Raw genomic sequence first — 24,552 nt, 5'->3', positions numbered from 1 at the left:
CTGTCAAGATTATAAGAAATAACAATATGGTGGGACCACTATGGTGCTGGCCACATAGTGGCCAACAAACATTAGAGCCTTTTCCCCTTTCTGCTGCTCTGTGGGAGGCAGAAGTGCAGAATAGATTGAGGAGGGTTAGAAAGAGAAAGGGGAAGAGGAAAGTGCCAAGGGGTACCTAAGGCAGAACGATGTTTCTGATCCTGTTTGTTGTGGACCCTAAATCACTGTTCTAGTAGAAGATACAGCCAATGGGAATCCTGTCCTAAGACCAAAATGAGCCCACTTGAGTCGCTAAAGAGTGTGGACAGGTCAGTGTCCTGTCTCCCCCTCCCCACATTTTGCTCATCCGTCTCATGCTAATAATTAGTATGAAACTACTCTGATGCTTTCCATTTCACAGGGGGTAATGTGGGCAGTATCTGGGACCAGCTGTGATAGGGGTTCCACATGTGAGTAGCAATTTCTAGCCTTTTAACCTAGTTTACAGTCTCTGTGATAAAAGAAATATGAAACTTTTCTTACTGAATTAGAATTAATATTTTTCTCTTGAAACATTTTCTAGTCATAGAATATATATATATATATATATATATATATATATATATATATATATATATATATATATTTATGGTGGTACTCTCTTAACATACATCTCTGCTACCCTTAGGGTTCCTAAACAAATCATCTTTGTCATTTGATCATATTTGTTAAATAATTCCTTTGATTTTTCTTTATTAAAGAAAAATTTGAGCAACATTTAAAAAAAAGAAATGCCTATTTCTTCACTTGCTAGTTTTTAATCACTCTGAGAACCTTCAATTCTGCTCCAAAATTGGCAACGTGCAATATGCCTAAGTATACAAAAGGTAAGTATATATTAATTAAAATAATGGATGTGCAGTAGTTATTTCAGCCCTTGAAATAAACAGTGCTTGATCTAGAAATCAAGTTAGCCTGTCAGAATCTGGCTCAGGGTACTGTGCCGTTTAAGGTTAGGAGAAAGTGTATCTTTCATCACAAATTCATCTGGACAACTGGTCTTCTTGATTTGCAACTGTGTTGACTGATTTCAGATTTAGTTTCCTGGTTTTTATACCTGCCTATGCTTAGATATGGCACATTCTGCTGACAATACAGTCTATCTCCAACTCTGCATTTATTCCATTTAGTTTATTCTAGTTTGACATCAAATTCATGGTTTCCTTAGCATCTCCCTAGCATTTTAGTCTGTTTGCAGTTCTAAGATTCTCTAACACTAAAAGCATAAAGGACTGTAGCTCAGAAAAGAAAATGCCTTTTCCCAGAGAATTGTCCTCTGAATGTCTCAAATTCATTTCTTTCACTCCAGCCCCACCTGCCACTACCTTAAGTCAGATCCTCATCATCTCTTGCCTTGATCACTGAAATGGCCAACTAACTGGTCTCCTTGCCTCTAATATACCCCCACCCACCATTATCTCTATCCCTTATCTAACAGGTCATAAAGGTCTGTCTAAAACACAAATACGATCAGGTCACTCCTTTGGTTAAAACCCTTCAATGGTCTCTTCTAACTTTCTGGGTTAAGTCCCTCTGAACAGGCCCTGCTTATTAACTTACGTCATCTGATTTTAGTTTTCCACCATACGTCCTGTGTTTCAATTTTCAGAATTTTTTTTTCTTAGCTTGTGCCTTGTACATGTTAGTCCACCTGGAATGCCCTTTTCTATTGCGTCTCTAGTAGGCTAACAATTCTAGGCATCCTTCAGCAAATGACACAAATCCCAAGAAGCCTTCCCCAGTCTTCCCTCTTTTTCCCCTATTCAATTTGTATGGTATTATTTTGAACTTTACTTCTGGGTAACTCTTAAATATTTCATTCTATTTTTGACAACAATTTTATAAGCATCTGTTTTTATAATACACAAAAACTTAAAACTTTTAAATATTACCAATGAAAAATTCACCTTACTTATCATCATACAAATAACATATCTGATAGCTAACCCAAGTAAAACTTGATGAAGTGACTTACTCTTCCTGGGTCTCAATGTCTTAATTTATAAAATAACAGCTTTAGACTATAAAATGATGTACATTTCTTGAGAGCTTAGTATGTGCTAGCTGTTGTTCTAATATACAAACTCATTTAACTCCTTACAACAACCATGTGTGTAGGAATTATTATTGCCTCCAACGCACAGATGAAGAAACTAAGGCTAAGAGAGGTTAAATAACTTGTTCTAAGTCACACAGCTAGCAGATCTCTAAAAAGGTCCTTCCATTTTGAAAGTTTTATGAGAATTCTATGGTTCTAAAAAATAAGCAGGATGTAGAAGAAAGTCAAATAAGCAACTGCTTCTACCTTATATTTTATTTATCTATATCTCATCTCCTCTAATAAAATTATACTCCCTGTTGTACCTAGCATACTGGCCAACCACACATTAGAAACTCAGTAAGTATTTTTGAATGAACTTACTGAATTCTCAACTTTTGGCATCATATATTTCACGGAAAGCCAGGTGTAGGCCAACAGATATTACTGGGAAAGATTAAAAAAAAATCCAATTATGTTAATGTGGAAAATAAAATCAACAGTTTTTATTTGTTTTGATGGGGTTGGGGATTAGCTTCCGCCAAGTTAGTAAAGAATGTTATTTTATTTGAGATATGTTAACATAATTTTGAAAACAAAAACACACATAAATATGAGAAAAAAGAAAAAAAAAAGATGTGGTGATACATTGTCACTAAAAAGCACAAGTGACCAGACAGGCACCACAAGCCCCCATCCAAATAGGCTTCCAGGCCCGTATAAAGCAGAAAGCCAGACTAGCAGTCACTATACCAGCAGTAGAAAGAAAGGACAGAGAAACTGCAGGTACTCCAACTATCCTTGGTGGTGGTGGGGGGAGGGGTCCTACCAGTGCCCTTAGATGACTTTTCCAATCCCTTTTATTTCCATGAAGGTTAAATTTCCTAGGAATACCTCAACTGGCACAGTTGACTGAACAACTATATATACAGGTGGTTCCACTCAATTATGAATGACTTCTCCTGTGAGAACTATTGTATTTCATTTTCTATGACTGAACAGCTGGCAGTGACTAGACTAGAAAACTGACTTTTCTTGTCCAGATGTACAGTAACTAGTTATTGGTGCTTTAAAGGATCTATTTCCCACTCTTGATCTTTCTCATTCTACTCCCAACACACATTTCAAACTCATCCAAATCCCCAGTTGCTGGGGTAAAGCACCCTGGAGTTTCAGGTAGATTTCATTATGCTTTTCCAAAATCACTGATGGAAACCCTTCACCTGAGAATCTCACTTTAAAATTCTCAAAGTACCTTAACATTCATTAACTCATTCAATCTTATTCACAATTATCTCAGACTTATTTACCTACTGGTTATCTCTAAACGTCCTTTGAGGCATAGAGAAGTGAAGTGTGGTATAATAGAAAGAAAAGGACTTTGAAGTCAGAAACCATTAGGTTCAAAACCTTGCAAATCACTCAACCTCTCTTGAGCTATGAGTTATTGTGAGGTTTAACTGAGATAAAGTTTGAGGATATGGATGTGATAAGCACTGGTCTGATATGACCTAGGGACTGAACAAATTTTAGTTCTTATTCCTCCTGGGAAACTTCCTGAACCTCAGTCTCTTCATATGTAAAACAAAGTTAAATACTATAAACCCCACAGTGGGTTTGCGAGATTTACTAAGATAATGTATCAAAGTGTCTGCTGTATTTGAGACCTTGTATGGGTTTCCTTTCTCTTTTGTTCAAAAATATTTATTTATTTATTTTTGTTTGTGTTTGGTCTTAGTTGCCGCATGCTGGCTCTTTCCTTGCAGTGCGTGGGCTTCTCTCTAGCTGTGGTGCGCGGGCTCTAGAGCGCGTGAGCTCTGTAGTTGCAGCGCGTGGACTTAGTTGCCCCTCAGCACGTGGGATATTAGTTCCCTGACCAGGGATCGAACCCACATCTCCTGCATTGGAAGACGGATTCTTAACCACTGGACCACCAGGGAAGTCCCTAACTTCCTTCCTTATTAAGATGGTGCTCATTAAACATCCTTCTAAAAAACATTATAAAAAGTAATTAGTTTAACATATTACTAAATAGCAGATTCAAAAAAGGTTATATATTTTTGTGACCTATATTCCTTTTTTTTTGTAGAAAATTTACAATTGAGATTACGATTTAAATCCAATCTTTAAAAATTTTTAAATTTTATATTGGAGTATAGTTGATTTACAATGCTGTGTTAGTTTCAGGTGTACAGCAAAGCAATTCAGCCATACACAGACACATATCCATTCTTTTTCAGATTCTTTCCCCATTTAGGTTATTAAAGAATATTGAGTAGAGTTCCCTGTGCTATACAGTAGGTGTGACCTACATTCTTTTCCATGGAAAGTTCTAAATAATTCTGGCTATACAGTATACTGTGAATATTGACCACATGTACATGAGTGAATTCAGCTCTAAGGCAGGCTTCCATGTTTCTACAGAGCAGATACTATATGATTCTTACTGATTTTTTTAAAACTTAATTTAATTTAATTTAATTTAATTTTTTGGCTGTGCTGCATGGCACGCAGGATCTTAGTTCCCCGACCAGGGGGACTGAACCCATGGTCCCTGCAAGTGGAAGCATGGAGTCCCAGCCTCTGGACCGCCAGTAAAGTCCCTTACTGATTTGAATGAAGAAAAATTATCATGGAGATGAAAGAGGAATCCTCCTATCTGATGAAAACTTTTACTGAGGGAAATACTTGGTTTATCACAACTTGGGTACTGTCATAAAAGATAATTGTAAAAGCACTTTCTAAATCTTTTGAATTACCACCTTACCCCTCAGTACAAAAAAAAAAAAAGATTTACTAGAAAATCCCCTTACCTAACATGGCCATTATGTCCTGAAGTTTGGTTCAATTTGTGCTGAGACTAGGTAAGGGGTAACATTAAACATCTACTGTGACCATGTGAGAATATAAAAATAAAAAAAAATGCAATCCCTTATCTTTAACAAGTTAGGTCACAGTATAGTTCCCTTTTAAGGGAAGCGAGAGTGCCACTGTATTCTGCACTAGCTGGACCATTCCCAACGTGTGGAGCTCGCTCTAGGAACAACACTGTCAACCAAAGTGGATCAAGAAGAGAGTCCAAGATGATGAGGACCTTAGAAACTACACAATCTCAGAAATACCTGAAGAAAAAAGACCTGGAGGAACAAGAGTATCAAGAGTCCTCTGAAAAGGTTTCAAGTGAAACAAGAAACAGAATTAGAGCCAACAGATAGATACTGGGGGAAAGCAGATTTCACCTCAAAATAAAAAAAAAAAAAAGAACACTTTTAGCCATTAGAGCTATCGCAAATGGAAGGAATATGCTCCTTTGGGAGGGTACATAGTCTCCCTGTCTCTGGAAGAATTCAAGTAAGGGATAGATGAGTATTTACAGGGGATGCTCTCAGGGAATTAGGTGGGAGGTTGAATTTGAGGACTTCTGAGGTTTCCTCTAACCCTGAGATTCTAGGATCCTATGACTTTTTACTTTCCTGACATCTCATATTTAACACTAAGGCAACTAGCTGAATCTTAACCAAAGTCACTTCTAGATGGGAGAGGACATGGTAAAGAATGACTCTGAATTCTTTACATATTGGGAAGATGTTAAGCTCATGTTGGTGGATACAAGTTTTCCAAAATTCTAATACTCACTTGTAAGTTTAAATTTATCATTTACAGCAAATGCTTATATGTTGTCTTTTATATATATATGTATTTTCTGGCTGTGTCAGGTCTTAGTTGCGGCATGCAGGCTCTTTGTTGCAGTGTTTGGGCCTCTCCCTAGTTGTGGCGCATGGGTTCCAGAGCGTGTGGGCTCTCTAGCTTAGGTGCGCGAACTCAATAGTTGTGGCGTGTGGGCTTAGTTGCCCCATGGCATGTGGGATTAGTTCCCCGACCAGGGATTGAACCGGCATCCCTGAATTGCAAGACGGATTCTCAACCATTGGACCACCAGGGAAGTCCCAGGCTGTCTTTCTTGAAGTGACTGTCTCACTTAATTTTGGAGAGAGTGTCTGCCAAATATTGGAGTCAGTTGTTCTTTGAAGTAAAGATGATGTTCCATGAAAAACGTGGCTACTTCAGTTTGCAACTCAAAGAATCACAAAAGTGCCTCATCTCTTCCTAAGACAACCATTATATTTGGTTATTTTAAGGATGGAGAAACTGAACTCATAGAGGTTAAAAGACTTGCAAAAGGACACACAGCTAAAGCTAGGATTTGAATCTAGATTTTTCAGTCTACAAAGTCCATGCTTTTTCCACTATGTTACTCTGAAACCAATAAACAAGAGAGTATCCCCAAATAAAGGAAAAGATAAAGAACTAAACATGCCTAGTTATAATAATGAAGGGCATCAGGGAACTGAGGACTTCTATGTCTCCAGTAATCCTTAGTTAGGAGTCTTAACTGCCCCCAAAGAATTCATTATCAGATCTTTCCTCTCTGCAGCAACAACACAGCATATGGAGTTAGAAACTGATTCATAAAATATAAGTCCAGCTTGTGTGTGTGTGTGTGTGTCTACATGACATAGAACATGAACAATGGAAAAGAAAAAAAGAACAGGGGGAAATCCATTTGGTTTATCAGTTTCCTGGACTGGGATCTTGTTTCCATTCACAGCAGTGTATCCTTGGTCTTGGCATAGTAATTTAGAGGATGTGTTCCTTATTAGCTTTGCTCAACTTGGCTGGGTTCAGCTATGTATTGCCAGCTGGGCCGATGCCCAGGCTGAAACTCCACTGCTCTAAATTCCAGTTCACGTAATAAAGCATGGGTTGCCTCCTGCTCCTATCTAGCTGAGTTAACACATTCAGTTCCCCATATCTAGCTCCTTCCTTCCCTCCTGACTCTTATTCCCACAACATGGATAGAGGACCTCTGCAACTATAAAGACATCTCATGTTTTCCTGGGGACTTCTCAGGCTGATAAATCTGTAGAGAGTGGGAAAAACAGAAGGATAAGAAAATCATGCATGATAGGACCAGAGCCACCTTCAAAAACCTCATATTACTAAAACTCAAGGGAGTGGCTGGGGCAATAGGTAAGAGGATTCAGGAACAATTTCAGCAAGTGGAGGGCTACACATTCTCAGAAGATGGTCTGCTAACGTGTCTGGTCAAGTCTAGGCCACTTGGATAGGTGGCATAAAAGCACATTGTGATGAAGCACCTGCCGGTCAGCCATACAGTCAAATGAATACACTCCAGCCTTCCTCAGCATAAGACTGTCTATCTAAAAAGCTTACAGTTAAACTCCTGCCTTCTTGCCATATCACCGCATAATCTTCTGTTCTTCTCTGCTCTACGAGTTTGCCCAGTTCCCCTCATCTTCCTGATATACATGAATGTTTACGTTTTGTTTGTCTCCTAGGAAGTCATAATCGAGATTCAGAAATTCTTATTTATAACTGTAGTATCTCCTTAAAAAACCATCTAGCGAATTAAGGGGAAAAATGTTACACAAGGAGTTTCCATTACTGGTTTCCAATGTGACTTTATTGAGAACCACCTACACTTATTTAAAATAGGGCATTTTGCAAGTTGATATATATTGATGCTGGCACACAGCAGGTGTTAATAAAAGCTTTTTGCCAAAGAAAACTACATGGGTCTAAGTATTCCCAAGAAAACAGCAGGTGTGGTCAAATTTATGAACTGCCTACATCACATCTCACTATTTCCAGGAGTTTGAGAGATGCCAGTTGTTTCATTATATGTGCCACTCTCAGGCATCTGTGGTTGGTGAAGGCAGGAGAGAGAACTGGGCAGAGCCAAGGGGCAGCTTAAGGAAGCTGGAAGAGAGACATGGGGTTTTACTGTCCCTTACACAGATATAATTAGAATCAGTGAGAGAACCCAGATTGCCTGCTTCATAATGTAGTGCCACTCATTTCATTTCTTCATATTCCCATTTCTAGCTATGTACCATCAGCATACAATCAAGAGAAAAGCAGTCATGGGAGTACTAGTTCACCATACAAACCTCATCTCATAAATATTTTTCCTGACCAAAATAGAGCACTTAAGTGTCTCTCTGTGCAGTTCCCTTTTCTTGGGATGTCTAGACATCTAAATTCAGATATAACTAACAGAAAGGGGGCATCTACTCTGTGCTATATGGTTCTACGCATTTGCACACCCACTTTCTCATTTCAGTCACTCAATCAACCTGGTAAGTAGGTACTTCTCTAAAATCTCCACTGAACCTAGCACTGCTAATATGGGGCTGCTCTACAATTGTTGGGTAGATGGATGAATAAAGGCCAGAGTTTCTAAATGTGATTAGAATACAAGGCCGAAGCTAGAATAATGACAGAGGAGAGAGAGAGAGAGAGAGAGAGAGAGAGAGAGAGAGAGAGAGAGAGAGAGTGTGTGTGTGTGTGTGTGTGTGTGTGTGTGTGTGTGTGTGTGTGTGTGTGTGTGTATGTGTGTAGGGAGGGAATGGTATATTAAATGAAGGCAAGGCCTGGAACTAGTATGTCTGAGAGGGTAAAAGGAAAAATTGTCAAATAGCCAAGTGGCTGTCCTCATTAAGGGCACCAAAGAATTTGTTTCACTTATTAACAAACACCCCCCCCCCCCGCCTTTTCTGACATGGTTAGTACACAGCTTCTCAGGAGAGGAGAGGGTATACTGGCCGCCAGAAGCTTCCTGCAGAGAGGACATTCTCCTGCTTGTGTGGCTTAGCAGAAAAAGAAGTTGGGTGGAAGAGCAGGGGGTAGTCCAGGTGTACATGTGTTTTGTGACAGAGACGTGAGTGAATATGGGTTCGAAGATATACCTTTCTGGCGATGGGAGCCCTCTGACACTTTTATTTTTGGCCACAAGGTTTCCAAGATTTAAGAAACAGAAACATTAGTTTAAATAAATTTCAGTCTGCTGTTAAAATTGTAGTAGCACTCTCACTTTTGTACCTGAGTGAATAATGGCTTTAGATGATGATGAACAGAAATGGAATCAGAAAATACAGCATGACCTATTTTACTCAACAGATATTATTGAATAAATACCTATGTACCAAGTGCTGGGGATATAAAGATGAAGTTAATAAATTAGTTCCACTTAACGAGGACTCCAAGCAGAAGTGAATCCTAACTTTCTAGACATGGTAGAAAGAAGAATTTTAGCTTCCTCATTAATCCTTATACTGAAAAACCAGTATTATTTTACAGGTTGCAGTGGTAACTTTGTTAAATAAATAAAATAGTTGTGATAGGTGTTAAAATAAACTTTAAGAACTCACATTTTAGCTTCTTTATTCAAAGAATACTCCATGCCCCCCATCTTATCTTTTCACCACAATGTCTCTGCCTCAATTCTCCCTCTCACCTGAAATATAATAACAGCTTATTAACTGACACCTCTGACTCCAGCTTCAGGAAGCCACCCAGCCTTTTATTGCTATCAGAATGGTTCTTCTAAAACACAAATCTAACCTGTAACTCTACTGATTAAGTCCCATTCAATGGCTCTTACTGCTCTTAAGGAAAAGACTCAGATCCTTAAAATGGTCTATAAGGGAAGCTGTATATTTCCTGTGCCTTCCTTTCCAGCTTTATTTCTTTCTACTCCTCTCCTTACACCCTACAATCTAGTCATTTAAACATTTTTGAGGTCCTCAATCACAGTTTATAAAAAATCTTGGGCTTCCACTCATCTTCCCCACTGCTAGCTACAACTCTTTTCTCAACCTCCCCATCCTTCATATTTCAGCTTAGATGTCACTTCATTTGAAAGCCTTCCCTGACCTTCAACTTCTAATCCTCCAATCTAGGTTAGGGGCCCTTCTGTACTTTATTACTGCAAAGTCATAATTCTCCATTGGTCTATATGCTCACAAAACTATAAACTCTAAAGGCAAAATTCCTATCAATCGATCCAATGACTAGCACTTAGTCATGACTTTATATTTAGAACTTGAATGAACTGATGGCTGGCTGAAGAAAATCAGCCCATTAGTTGACCTCGTGACAGCCTTAGTTGTGTTATTCTTGCCTCTACCTAGTTTTTCCTTGCATAGTTTAGGATTACAATTTAACCAACCCTCTTTCTGACCCAGAATTCCAAAGTGATTACAGTATAGTTTCCTATGTAGTTTTCTAACAGAAAGAGACCATCCATCCATAAAGTATGGGACACACTTTTAAAAATGTTTCACAGAAGGGGCTTCCCTGGTGGCGCAGTGGTTGAGAGTCCACCTGCCGATGCAGGGGACGCAGGTTCGTGCCCCGGTCCGGGAAGATCCCACATGCCGCGGAGCGGCTGTGCCCGTGAGCCATGGCCACTGAGCCTGCGCGTCCAGAGCCTGCACGTCCGGAACCTGTGCTCCGCAACGGAGGAGGCCACAGCAGTGAGAGGTCTGCGTATCACCAAAAAAAAAAAAAAAAAAAAAGTTTCACAGAAAAAAAAAAATGGAAGAGATATTCTGAGTTTTGTTTTTAAGTATCAAATTCTTACTCTCCAGGTTAGAGAGAGTACTCTCCAGCATTTCAGCCACAGCAGTAAGTCAGATTTTGAAAATTTTCTCTTCGTATGATGCTGCAGGTAGAAAGGGTAGACTGAAAGGGTAAAGGAAGCCTGGCTGACCATTTACTCCAACAGGTGTGCTCAAGGGCTGCACCTCTACTGGACCATCATATTTGCAACAGCATAGAGAGCAGCCAGACCAAATTCACACTATGTGAAGACAAAAGAGACTGATGTATAATCCAGAATAATAATATATTAACACATAATAAAAATACAGGGACTTCCCTGGTGGTCCAGTGGGTAAGACTCCACGTTCCCAATGCAGGGTTCGATCACTGGTTGGGGAACCAGATCCCAGGTGCATGCTGCAACTAAAGAGTTTGCATGCCACAAGGAAGATCCCATGTGCCCCAGCTAAGACCCAGCACAACCAATACATAAATACGTATTAAAAAAAAATGAAATAGCTTGGATCTCATTACACAGGAAGCTAAGCTATAATCTGAAACTGTCTTGCCCACCTGAACTCAGAGCAAAGGAGGGGGCAGTTTAGTAGATTATTAAATGCCTAATTAACATTATAGTCATGCCAAGTGGACTGAACTCTTTATTTGGTTTTTTAATTTTAAAAAGTAAAGCTTGCCTCTGTTTTAGTTTTATTTTAAGTCACACACAAAAAAAGTGATCAGCTAAAAAAAAACCTTCAGCCTTTTATAACCAGTACCCTGGATTAGTTGCAAGCTTGGCGTTTGCTGCTCATCAGAAGTGGCTTGGCCCAGGAGTTTAGGACCTAAAAAAGGATTCCTACTGGCTTAACAAAGGAGAAACAGCTAGCATGCAGAGTCCCCTTAGAGAGGCAGAGCCCTGTGTGGGTGGAGTGCAGAGTTAGGTGGGAGGTGAGCTGATGGATCTGGAATCAAGTAGAAGACAGTCATAGGAGTCACCTGTTACCTATCCTCAAGGTCAGGAACCTGTACACTATGCAGGGGTGGAAGGACCCTCAAGGATCATCTAGTTCAAACTAGATGGCTTGCTCAAAGACAAGGAATGACTGGCTCTAGCCCAGCTTGTGCCCTAGCTGGGGCTAGGCTTCATTTCAATTCTCTGATGTTACGCTACACTGCTTCTTTCCTATTTCATATCAGGATCTGGACGCCAAAACCCAGGGTCTCAAATGAAGCTTTGAAGAGAGCCCAAAGGAGAATGGGGAGAGTATACAGGAAGATGTGTGAAGGTAATATGGCTCAAAGTGATGGCCCTACTAAAAGATCTCCATGGCCTCTCCCTCTAGACTCAGCTATCAATAGAACCAAGTCACTTAATCTTTTGAACTTTGCTTTTCTCATAAATAAAATGTATCTGAAAATAATACCTAGTTCAGATTTAGCAGAAGATAAAAAGAAATAATGTGTGTAAAAGAACATCAAATGAATATTGGAATTTTTCCTACTTACTGTGGGCAAGAAACAATCGTGTAAGACTTGAATTTTTTAACATTTGCACACTAATGACCAGAAGGTAGAAAGGAAAGAGATAGTATGATTAGAAAGAGAACAGGCTTACACATAGAGAACATCTTGTTTTGTGAAATGAATTGAGTAATCACATTTTTTCCACGTTGTATCACTTGCTTCTTAGCCAGGACACTGAGATGGCCCAAGTTCTATTACTGAAAGCTACATTATAAGCTCTACTGAGGGTATGAGGTGTGGGAGGAGGGAGTTGTTGCAGGAAACAACCCAGCTGCTGGAATGATGACCGAAGGACCTGGTCTGGAAATGCCAACTGGAAGAACCTCCTACCTTCTAAGCCTGGTCCTTCTGTTAAAAATCTAAGATCTCCAGAGATACACTGAAGAGAAGGAAAGAGCCAGCAAAACACCTCTGCAATCGTCAGCCACATGGTGTGCCGTATTTCTTATCAGCATAGCGTGCAGTCAGAAGAAAATACGTGTCCAGTAATTTCTGAACACAAAGATTCTCAAGCTCCTCTGGCTTTTGAGAACTGCCCAATTGCCCTAGGAGATTTACCAGTTAAAATAGAGTTCTTTAAGCAAGAAAGTAAGAAAATCAACCTACTAACTGAATATACCCCGGAGCACCAAGGCTTATCCTGTTTTAGTCTCAAGAAAGCAAAAATGACTCCATTATCACTTTTAAGGCACTTCTCTTCCTGCTACTTCCACAGAGAGATTATCTCACAGAGTCTGCAGAGAGAGGGCAATGGATTTCTCACACTGACCCCAGGGCACTTGTTTCTGGAAGCATATAGAGGAGTAGCACTTTCCTGAGGCAGGAAGTCTGTCTTCTCTCCCCTACACTGCCCCCATCTCAAGTTCTCTCCATTCAGTGCCACCAACCTAATCCAAGCAACCCTATCTTTTCCTCCTCTGCAGTTACCATGGCACAACCCATTCTCCATAAAGCAGCACAAGTGATGTTTCACGTAACAGCTTTATTGACACGTAATTCACATACCATAAAATTCACCCTTTTAAAGTGCACAGTTCAGTGTTTTTAGTAGATTCACAGAGTTGTGCAAACGTCATCCCCATCTGACCTCAGAACACATTCATCATCACCCAAGGAAACCCCATACCCATTAGCAGCCACTTAACATTTCCTCCCTCCGCCCCACAAGCCCCTAGAAACCACTAGTGTATTTTGTCTCTATGTTTTTGCCTATTCTGGACATTTCATATAACTGCAAATGTGTGGTCTTTTGTGACTGGCTTTTTCACTTAGCATAATGTTTTAAGGTACATCTATGTTATAGCATGTATCAGTACTTCACTCTTTTTTATTGCCAAATATTTCATATGGATGTAACACATTTTATTTACCTTTTTATCAGATGAACTCTTGGGCTATTTCAACTTTTTGGCTGTTATGAATAATGCTGCCATGAAGTTCATGGTACATGTTTGTGTGGGCATATGATTTATATTCTCTTGGGTATATACCCACAAGTGGACTTGCTGGGTCACAGGTAACTCTATGTTTAACGTTTTGAGTAACTTCCAAACTGCTTTCAAAGTGGCTGCAGCATTTTACAATCTCACCGGCAATGTATGAGAGTTCCAATTACTCCACATTCTCGCCAACACTTGTTATTGTCTGTCTTTTGATTATATCCATACCCATGGGTGTTAAGTGGTATCTCATTGTGGCTTTGACTTGCATTTCCCTAATGACTAAAGATGCTGAGCATCTTTTCAAGTCCTTATTGGCCTTTTGTATATTTTCTTTGGAGAAATATTCAAGTCCTCTGCCCATCTTTTCAACTGCATTATTTATCTTTTTTATTGTTGAGTCGTAAGTTTCTTTTGTATTCTTGGATACAAGTACAAGTGATTTTTTAAAAAAGTAAATCAGATTTTGTTACTCCCTTACATAGTACCCTCTAATGATTCCCCACTATGTTTAGAATAAAATCCAAATTCTCACTCTGGCTTACAAGGTCCTACACGATTTTGCCACTTTGCCCCTCACACAGTGCACTGTAGTCAGAGCAGTGTTCTTTCTGCCCTTGAAACATAATAAACTCATTCGTGTCTCAACACCCTTGTAGGTTTGTCACAACTGCCTGCTTGGAATTCTCTTTCCTTGGATGGCTTCTTCTTGTCATTGAATTCAAATATCTCTTTTCAGACAATTTTTCCTAAAAAAAATTGTATCTAAAAAAGCTCCCCCTCCACAAAGAGGAACAAGGGAACTTTTGGGGATGATGGATATGTTCATTACCTTGATTATGGTAACGGTTTCATGGATATATACATATGTCAAAACTTTTTAAACTATATACTTTATGTGCCATTTATTTTACTTCAATTATATTCAATAAAGCTGTTAAACAAGTAACTCTCTTCATAATCACACCTTTACTGTCACACTCTTATCATACTTTATTTCCTTAGGAGAAACTGTCTACCTGAAATCATCTTGTTTACTTCTTGACTTAAATGTTTATTGACTATCTCATCCCTCTAGAATGGAAGTGTCATGAGAGCACTTCATGAATGTTTTTCATCTTGTAACTGCTGTATCCTCAGCTTGGCTCACAGTTGGGTGCTACATAAATATCTGGCTAATTGAATGAGTGAATTTGATAGAGGTTTAGAAAAGAAACCCAAAGACAATAGGAAGGGTCACTTTCCATTCCCTCAGACTCACAAGTACTTGAGGGGATGAAATTCTTATTATTTATTTTCTTTATTAAGAGCTACCTTGGGCTTCCCTGGTGGCGCAGTGGTTAAGAATCCACCTGCCGATGCAGGGAACATGGATTCGAGCCCTGGTCTGGGAAGATCCCACATGCTGTGGAGCAACCAAGCCCTTGCACCACAACTACTGAGCCTGCGCTCTAGAGCCCGTTCGCCACAACTACTGAGCCTGCGCTCTAAAGCCCATTCGCCACAACTACTGAGCTCGCGAGCCACAACCACTGAAGTCCACGTGCCTAGAGCCCGTGGTCCGCAACAAGAGAAGCCGCTGCAATGAGAAGCCAACGTACCACAACGAAGAGTAGCCCCCGCTCGCCACAACTAGAGAAAGCCCGCACTCAGCAATGAAGACCCAATGCAGCCAAAAAAAAAAAAAAAAAAAAAGAGCTACCTCAAACTCTATTCTGGATGATCTCCAACATCGTGATCGTTAGAAATATCACTGACTGTTCAACTACTCTGTGGTACTATTCTAGTACTTTATATATACTCTCCCATAGGTAGTGGTTATTTTAATAATAGTATTATAATGATAATATAGCATATTATATAGTAGTTATAATAAATATATAATAACTATAATAATAGCAGCAGTAATACAGTAAAAACATTTGTTTAGCATTTGGTATTTGTCAGATATTATGTAAGCATTTTACCCATGTAATCTCATTTATTCTTCACAGTAACTTTATGAAGTAGGTATTCTTTTACAGACAAGGAATTTTGAAGTTTAGAGAGGTGAACTAACTGACCAAAGCCACACAACTGGCAAAAGGCAGAGCTGGACCTCAAACCTAAGTCTATCTGACTTCAAAGCACATGCTTTTTCCATTATGCTACAGTGCTTGTTAAGTATTTTTATATAATACAATGTTACTCCAGCTCATCTACAAACCCAGAATGTGCACCTCAAGAATGATACTACTCAAACTCTGAAACAGGCTAGTAGTAAGAGTAAGAGAGATGAGAAGCTAGTTGCCTGAAAATAAGCCAAGATATTTAGAGCAAGGAATTTTTACTTTATGCCAAACTCCATGTCTAGCTTCACGTGACATTTAAATTCTTACTGTTTCTGATTACTCTTCAGTAGACATTGGTTTTTACCTAAGTTGCTGGTCCTTGCTCCTCCTTTGCCTACGAGTGAGGTTTATTGGTGAAGGTATGCTGACCATGAGAGATGTAGGTAGGCTCCCTTACCAACTTGGGTTCCAATTTTAAGAGCATTTACCTTTAGTGCCAGGCGGCTGCAGGTTGTCTCCAGTCAAGGAACACCAGCCCACAGGGAAGATGTCCCGGGAGTCGAAGCGGCACCAGTAGTCAAAGGCCCCTCGCCACCCATCAAAAGTGACAAGCACCTCTGAGCCTCGCACCTCCCCAATAGTGGCTGGGCAAATGAAATGAGGGTTCTTCCTGTCCACAGCTTCCAGCTTCATTCCCATTTTGAAGAAGTTGTGAGAAGGTGATGGTGGTTCCTAAATGAGAGACAAAAATACACAGACCTAGACGCAAAGAGAGAGGCTATGTATGCCAAAAGACTATTTCATCTGGATGATTAAAAAATGACTGCTATATAGGATTTATAATGGAGCTTTAGTCTTTCTTTTAAATGAATTTCAAAGTATACCAAAGTATTACTTTGCTAATCCTGTTATTTTGACATCTTTGCTTCAGATCCTTTTTTTTTTTCAAGAAATAAAGGGTAACAGATAAGGCTGAATCCCCTTTTGTGCCCTTCCCCATGCATGTTTTATACTTTATATGTACAAACCATTTGCATACTTTTAAATTTTATATAAATAGTATTATACTGAACATATCATTCTACATCTTGCTTTTTTTGTTCAACATTGTTTTTGAAACATATCCATGTTGATAAATTTAGCTCTAGTTTAACTGCTAATAGTACTCCATTACACGTATATATCATAATTTATTCATTCTCTTTTGACAGACATTTAAGGTTGTTATGAATTGTTTACTATTTCAAAAGAGTTTTAATGGCCCTTCTTGCACTTGTTCCTTTGTTCACATGTGGCAGGATTTCTTCAGGGTGTATACCTAGGAGTAGAATTGGTGGGTTATAGGATAGATATATACATCTTCCACTTTATTAAATATTGTTAAATTGCCCTCCAAAGCAGTTGTAACATTGTACAGTCTCTCCAGTAGTGTAGCTAGTTCTTGGGTGCTGATCTGCAATGCAGTTGCATAGATAAAGTTTCCAAAAAAGTGTTGTATACTCTATTCTGTTTCCCTTCGTCTTACTGTCTGATCGTGTACCAATAACGTCTTATTAAACGGGTATCTGGCAGAAAAAGTCTCCCTACCTTGTTATTCTTCAGTATTGTTTTGGCTATTCTTTCTCCTTGACCTTTCATATGAATTTTAGGATCAGCTTTTCAAGTTCCACAGAAAAACCCTACTTGTATTTTGACTGGAATCCCAGTGAACTTATAATTTGGGAAGAAATAACCTTTGTATGTATGATATTGAGCCTTTCCATCCAGGAACATGATAGTATTTTCCATCTGTTAAGTATTCTTTAACATAGATTTCTTCTTCAGTATAAGTTTAAAAATTCCTTTACAAATGTCTCATGCTTTTTACAAACCATATTGTAATATTTTTTTCTGGCCGTATTGTAATTCTTTTGCTATCTTAAAGAGTACCTTTAAAAATTTTATTTTCAAACCACTTGCTGCTGTTAAATAGGAATGCAACTGATTTTCAAAAATTGATCAACATTTAATACTGATTAGCTTATGCTGATTGATATACCATTTTTTCTTGTCTGTTTGATTTATCAATTATTGAGAGATGTGTATTAAAATATTTCCTAATGATTGTGGATGTTCCAAATTTTCCACATAACTCTGTCAAATTTTGCTTTTCCTACTTTGAGGCTATGTTTTTGAGGAGCATGTATATTTATAACTTTTATCTTCTTGGTGAAGTATATATTTTTTATCATTAGATACTAACCTCTTTAATGCTTTTTAGCACCAAGTCTTCTTTGTCTAATTTCAGTATAGTTAACACCAGCTTTATTTTGATAAAGGTTTGCACGGTATACATTTTATATTCTTTAACTTTCAACACCTTTCTGTCATATTTCAGCAGTGTCTCTTGTAAACAGCATGTAGCTAGATTTAAAAACAATCTAATCTATGTCTGACTAAACTGATGAGTTTAAGCTAATTTCTTGTGATAACTGATATATATATAAATTTATTACAATTATCATACTGTCTACATTTCTATTTAACTTGATTTTTCAAGTTGTACCTTTAACTTCTTTTTTCTCCTTAAAAATCAACTGAATTTTCTTCCCTTTTTCCCTCTCCATTGATTCAGATTTTTTTAAAAAATAAATTTATTTATTTTTGGCTGCGTTGGGTCTTTCTGGCTGTGCGCGGGCATTCTCTAGTTGCGGTGAGCGGGCTCTAGAACGTAGGCTCAGTAATTGTGGCGCACGAGCTTAGTTGCTCTGTGGCATGTGGGATCTTCCTGGACCAGGGCTTGAACCCGTGTCTCCCGCACTGGCAGGTAGATTCTCCCTCCTCCCCTCCCTCCTCCCTTTATTTATTTTGGCTGTGTTGGGTCTTCGCTGCTGCACGTGGGCTTTCTCTAGTTGCAGCGAGCGGGGGGTACTCTTCATTGCGGTGCGTGGGCTTCTCACTGCGGTGGCTTCTCTTCTTGCGGATCACAGGCTTTAGGTGCGTGGGCTTCAGTGGCTGTGGCTCACTGGCTTTAGAGCGCAGGCTCAGTAGTTGTGGCGCATGTGCTTAGTTGCTCTGTCATGTGGGATCTTCCAGGACCAGGGCTCAAACCTGTGTCCCCTGCATTGGCAGGCGGATTCTTAACCACTGCACCAGGAGGGAAGTCACTGGCAGGCAGATTCTCCTTTTTTTTTTTTTTCAAATATCATGACGTTATATAAGTGCATCTAAACATACAATAGCAATTTGCTTTCCTTTTTAGGTACAGGTATATAAAAAAGTTGAATGATCCGTCTCTTTTGTCTCAAACAGGAGTTTACAGATCTTTTTTTTCTGTAAGAATGGCTTTTTAGGTAGTAACATTTGTACTTTTTTTTTAAACATCTTTATTGTAGTATAATTGCTTTAAATTGGTGTGTTACTTTCTGCTTTTTAACAAACTGAATCAGTTATACATATACATATGTTCCCATATCTCTTCCCTCTTGTGTCTCCCTCCCTCTCACCCTCCCTACTCCACCCCTCTAGGTGGTCACAAAGCACTGAGCTGATCTCCCTGTGCTATGCGGCTGCTTCCCACTAGCTATCTACCTTATGTTTGGTAGTGTATATGTCCATACCTCTCTCTTGCTTTGTCACAGCTTACACTTCCCCCTCCCCATATGCTCAAGTTCATTCTCTAGCTGGTCTGTGTCTTTATTCCTGTCTTGCCCCTAGGTTCTTCATGACCTTTGTTTTTTCTTAAATTCCATATATATGTGTTAGCATATGGTATTTCTTTTTCTCTTTCTGACTTAACTTCACTCAGTATGACAGACTCTAGGTCCATCCACCTCACTACAAATAACTCAATTTTGTTTCTTTTTATGGCTGAGTAACATTTCATTGAATATATGTGCCACATCTTCTTTATCCATTCATCTGTCGATGGACACTTAGGTTGCTTCCATGTCCTGGCTATTGTAAATACAGCTGCAATAAACATTGTGGTACATGACTCATTCTGAACTATGGTTTTCTCAGGGTATATGCCCAGTAGTGGGATTGCTGGGTGGTATGGTAGTTCTATTTTTAGTTGTTTAAGGAACCTCCATACTGTTCTCCATAGTGGCTGTATCAATTTACATTCCCACCAACAGTGCAAGACGGTTCCCTTTTCTCCACACCCTCTCCAGCATTTATTGTTTCTAGATTTTTTGGTGATGGCCATTCTGACTGGTGTGAGATGATATCGCATTGTAGTTTTGATTTATATTTTTCTAATGATTAATGATGTTGACCATTCTTTCATGTGTTTGCTGGCAATCTGTATATCTTCTTTGGAGAAATGTCTATTTAGGTCTTCTGCCCATTTTTGGATTGGATTGTTTTTTTTTGCTATTGAGCTGCATGAGCTACTTGTAAATTTTGGAGATTAATCCTTTGTCAGTTGCTTCATTTGCTAATACTTTCTCCCATTCTAAGGGTTGTATTTTGGTCTTATTTATGGTTTCCTTTGCTGTGAAAAGCTTTGAAGTTTCATTAAGTCCCATTTGTTTATTTTTGTTTTTATTTCCATTTCTCTAGGAGGTGGGTCAAAAAGGATCTTGCTGTGATTTATGTCATAGAGTGTTCTACCTATGTTTTCCTCTAAAAGTTTGATAGTGTCTGGCCTTACATTTAGGTCTTTAATCCATTTTGAGTTTATTTTTGTGTATGGTGTTAGGGAGTGTTCTAATTTCATTCTTTTACATGTACCTGTCCAGTTTTCCCAGCACCACTTACTGAGGAGGCTACCTTTTCTCCACTGTACATTCCTGCCTCCTTTACCAAAGATAAGGTGACCATATGTGCGTGGGTTTATCTCTGGGCTTTCTATCCTGTTCCGTTGATCTATATTTCTGTTTTTGTGCCAGTACCATACTGTCTTGATTACTGTAGCTTTCTAGTATAATCTGAAGTCAGGGAGCCTGATTCCTCCAGCTCCGCTTTTCGTTCTCAAGATTGCTTTGGCTATTTGGGGTCTTTTGTGTTTCCATACAAATTGTGAAATTTTTTGTTCTAGTTCTGTGAAAAATGCCAGTGGTAGTTTGATAGGGATTGCACTGAATCTGTAGATTGCTTTGGGTAGTAGAGTCATTTTCACAATGTTGATTCTTCCAATCTAAGAACATTGTATATCTCTCCATCTATTTGTATCATCTTTAATTTCTTTCATCAGTGTCTTATAATTTTCTGCATACAGGTCTTTTGTCTCCTTAGGTGGTTTATTCCTAGATATTTTATTCTTTTTGCTGCAATGGTAAATGGGAGTGTTTTCTTGATTTCACTTTCAGATTTCTCATCATTAGTATATAGGAATGCAAGAGATTTCTGTGCATTAATTTTGTATCCTGCTACTTTACCAAATTCATTGATTAGCTCTAGTAGTTTTCTGGTAGCATCTTTAGGATTCTCTACGTATAATATCACATCATCTGCAAACAGTGACAGCTTTACTTCTTCTTTTCCAATTTGGATTCCTTTTATTGACTTTTCTTCTCTGATTGCTTTGACTAGAACTTCCAAAACTATGTTGAATAACAGTGGTGAGAGTGGGCAACCTTGTCTTGTTCCTGATCTTAGTGGAAATGCTTTCAGTTTTTCACCATTGAGGACGATGTTGGCTGTGGGTTTGTCATATATGGCCTTTATTATGTTGAGGAAAGTTCCCTCTATGCCTACTTTCTGCAGGGTTTTTTATCATAAATGGGTGTTGAATTTTGTCAAAAGCTTTCTCTGCATCTATTGAGATGATCATATAGTTTTTCTCCTTCAATTTGTTAATATGGTGTGTCACATTGATTGATTTGTGTATATTGAAGAATCCTTGCATTCCTGGGATCAACCCCACTTGATCATGGTGTATGATCCTTTTAATGTGCTGTTGGATTGTGTCTGCTAGTATTTTGTTGAGGATTTTTGCATCTATCTTCATCAGTGATATTGGCCTGTAGTGTTCTTTCTTGTGACATCTTTGTCTGGTTTTGGTATCAGGGTGATGGTGGCCTGATAGAATGAGTTTGGGGGTGTTCCTCCCTCTGCTATATTTTGGAAGAGTTTGAGAAGGATAGATGTTATCTCTTCTCTAAATGTTTAATAGAATTCGCCTGTGAAGCCACCTGGTCCTGGGCTTTTGTTTGTTGGAAGATTTTTAATCACAGTTTCAATTTCAGTGCTTGTGATTGGTCTGTTCATATTTTCTACTTCTTCCTGATTCAGTGTTGGCAGGTTGTGCATTTCTAAGAATTTGTCCATTTCTTCCAGGTTGTCCATTTTATTGGCATAGAGTTGCTTGTAGTAGTCTCTTAGGATGCTTTGTATTTCTGTGGTGTCTGTTGTAACTTTTCCTTTTTCCTTTCTAATTTTGATTTGAGTCCTCTCCCTCTTTTTCTTGATGAGTCTGGCTAATGGTTTATCAATTTTGTTTATCTTCTCAAAGAAGCAGCTTTTAGTTTTATTGATCCTTGCTATCGTTTCCTTCATTTCTTTTTCATTAATTTCTGATCTGATATTTATGATTTCTTTCCTTCTGCTAACTCTGGGGTTTTGTTGTTCTTCTTTCTCTAACTGCTTTAGGTGTAAGGTTAGGTTGTTTATTTGAGATGTTTCTTGTGTCTTAAGGTAGGATTGTATTGCTATAAACTTCCCTCTTAGAACTGCTTTTGCTGCATCCCATAGGTTTTCGGTCATCGTGTTTTCACTGTCATTTGTTTCTAGGTTTTTTTTTATTTCCTCTTTGATTTATTCAGTGATTTCTTGGTTATTAAGTAGTGTATTGTTTAGCCTCCAGGTGTTTGTATTTTTTACAGATTTTTTTCCTTTATTTGATATCTAGTCTCATAGCATTGTGGTTGGAAAAGATACTTGATATGATTTCAATCTTCTTAAATTTACCAACGCTTGATTTGTGACCCAAGATATGATCTATCCTGGAGAATGTTCCATGAACACTTGAGAAGAATGTGTATTCTGTTGTTTTTGGATGGAATGTCCTATAAACATCAATTAAGTCCATCTTGTTTAATGTATCATTTAAAGCTTGTGTTTCCTTATTTTTTTTTTAATTTTAGAATTTTATTTAATTTTTTATACAGCAGGTTGTTATTAGTCATCAATTTTATACACATCAGTGTATAAATTTCAATCTCAATCACCCAATTCATCATACAACCACTCCCACCACCCTGCCCCATTCCCTGCTTGGTGTCCATACGTTTGTGCTCCACATCTGTGTTTCAATTTCTGCCCTGCAAACCGGTTCACCTGTACCATTTTTCTAGGTTCCACATATATGTGTTAGTATACGATATTTGTTTCTCTCTTTCTGACTTACTTCACTCTGTATGACAGTCTCTAGCTCATCCACGCCTCAACAAATGACCCAATTTCGTTCTTTTATGGCTGAGTAATATTCCATTGTATATATGTACCACATCTTCTTTATCCATGCATCTGTCAATGGGCATTTAGGTTGCTTCCATGACCAAGCTATTGTAAATAGTGCGGCAAGGAACACTGGGGTGCATGTGTCTTTTTTCAATTTTTATTTTTATTTTATTTATTTTTAATTTATTATCATTATTTTTTAACATCTTTATTGGAGTATAATTGCTTTACGGTGGTGTGTTAGTTTCCACTTTACAACAAAGTGAATCAGTTATACATATACATATGTTCCCATATCTCTTCCATCTTGTGTCTCCTTCCCTCCCACCCTTCCTATCCCACCCCTCTAGGTGGTCACAAACCACCTAGCTGATCTCCCTGTGCTATGCGGCTACTTCCCACTAGCTATCTATTTTACATTTGGTAGTGTATATATGTCCATGCCACTCTCTCACTTTGTCACAGCTTACCCTTCCCCCTCCCCATATCCTCAAGTCCATGTTCTAGTAGGTTTCTGTCTTTTTTTTTTTTTTTTGCAGTATGCGGGCCTCTCACTGCTGTGGCCTCTCCTGTTGTGGAGCACAGGCTCTGGACGTGCAGGCTCAGTGGCCATGGCTCACGGGCCCAGCCGCTGAGCACCATGTGGGATCTTCCCAGACTGAGGCATGAACCCGTGACCCCTGCATTGGCAGGCGGACCCTCAACCACTGCGCCACCAGGGAAGCCTGGTCTGTGTCTTTATTCCCGTCTTACACCTAGGATCTTCATGAACTTTTTTTTTTTCTTAGATTCCATATATATTTTAGCATACGGTATTTGTTTCTCTCTTTCTGACTTACTTCACTCTGTATGACAGACTCTATTTCCATCCACCTCACTGCAAATAACTAAATTTCATTTCTTTCTATCCATTAATCTGTTGATGGACACTTAGGTTGCTTCCATGTCCTGGCTATTGTAAAGAGAGCTGCAATGTACATTTTCGTACATGACTCTGTTTGAATTATGATTTTCCCAGGGTATATGCCCGGTAGTGGGATTGCTGGGTGGTATGGTAGTTCTACTTGTAGTGTTTTAAGGAACCTCCATACTGTTCTCCATAGTGGCTGTATCAATTTACATTCCCACCAACAGTGCAAGAGGGTTCCCTTTTCTCCACACCCTCTCCAGCATTTATTGTTTCTAGATTTTTTGATGGCCATTCTGACTGGTGTGAGATGATATCTCATTGTAATTTTGATTTGCATTTCTCTAATGATTAATGATGTTGACCATTATTTCATGTGTTTGTTGGCAATCTATATCTTCTTTGGAGAAATGTCTATTTAGGTCTTCTGCCCACGTTTGGACTGGGTTGTTTGTTTTATTGTTATTGAGCTGCATGAGCTGCTTGTGAATATTGGAGATTAATCCTTTGTCAGTTGCTTCATTTGCAAATATTTTCTCCCATTCTGAGGGTTGTCTTTTGGTTTTGTTTATGGTTTCCTTTGCTGTGCAAAAGCTTTGAAGTTTCATTAAGTCCCATTTGTTTATTTTTGTTTTTATTTCCATTTCTCTAGGAGGTGGGTCAAGAAGGATCTTGCTGAGATTTATGTCATAGAGTGTTCTGCCTATCTTTTCCTCTAAGAGTTTGATAGTGTCTGGCCTTACATTTAGGTCTTTAATCCAT

The 24,552-nt window shown here is 38.7% G+C and overlaps 1 protein-coding gene across 15 annotated transcripts in view; it reads right to left on the bottom strand.

Moving 5' to 3' along the window:
* SCMH1 (Scm polycomb group protein homolog 1) overlaps nucleotides 1–24,552 on the bottom strand; it is a 200,415-nt gene that overhangs the window by 71,159 nt on the left and 104,704 nt on the right. For all 15 annotated transcript variants that reach the window (XM_033421987.2, XM_033421981.2, XM_033421989.2 and 12 more), the window contains one exon: nucleotides 15,986–16,229. In XM_033421987.2, coding sequence (XP_033277878.1) covers nucleotides 15,986–16,229 — 244 coding nt within the window. The remainder of the gene's footprint in view (nucleotides 1–15,985; nucleotides 16,230–24,552) is intronic.

Source organism: Orcinus orca, chromosome 1 (assembly GCF_937001465.1).
Source record: "Orcinus orca chromosome 1, mOrcOrc1.1, whole genome shotgun sequence".
NCBI classification, from domain to species: Eukaryota; Metazoa; Chordata; class Mammalia; order Artiodactyla; family Delphinidae; genus Orcinus; species Orcinus orca.
The sequence above is the reverse complement of the archived record's forward strand: the minus strand, read 5'-3'. Positions and strand labels throughout refer to the sequence as shown.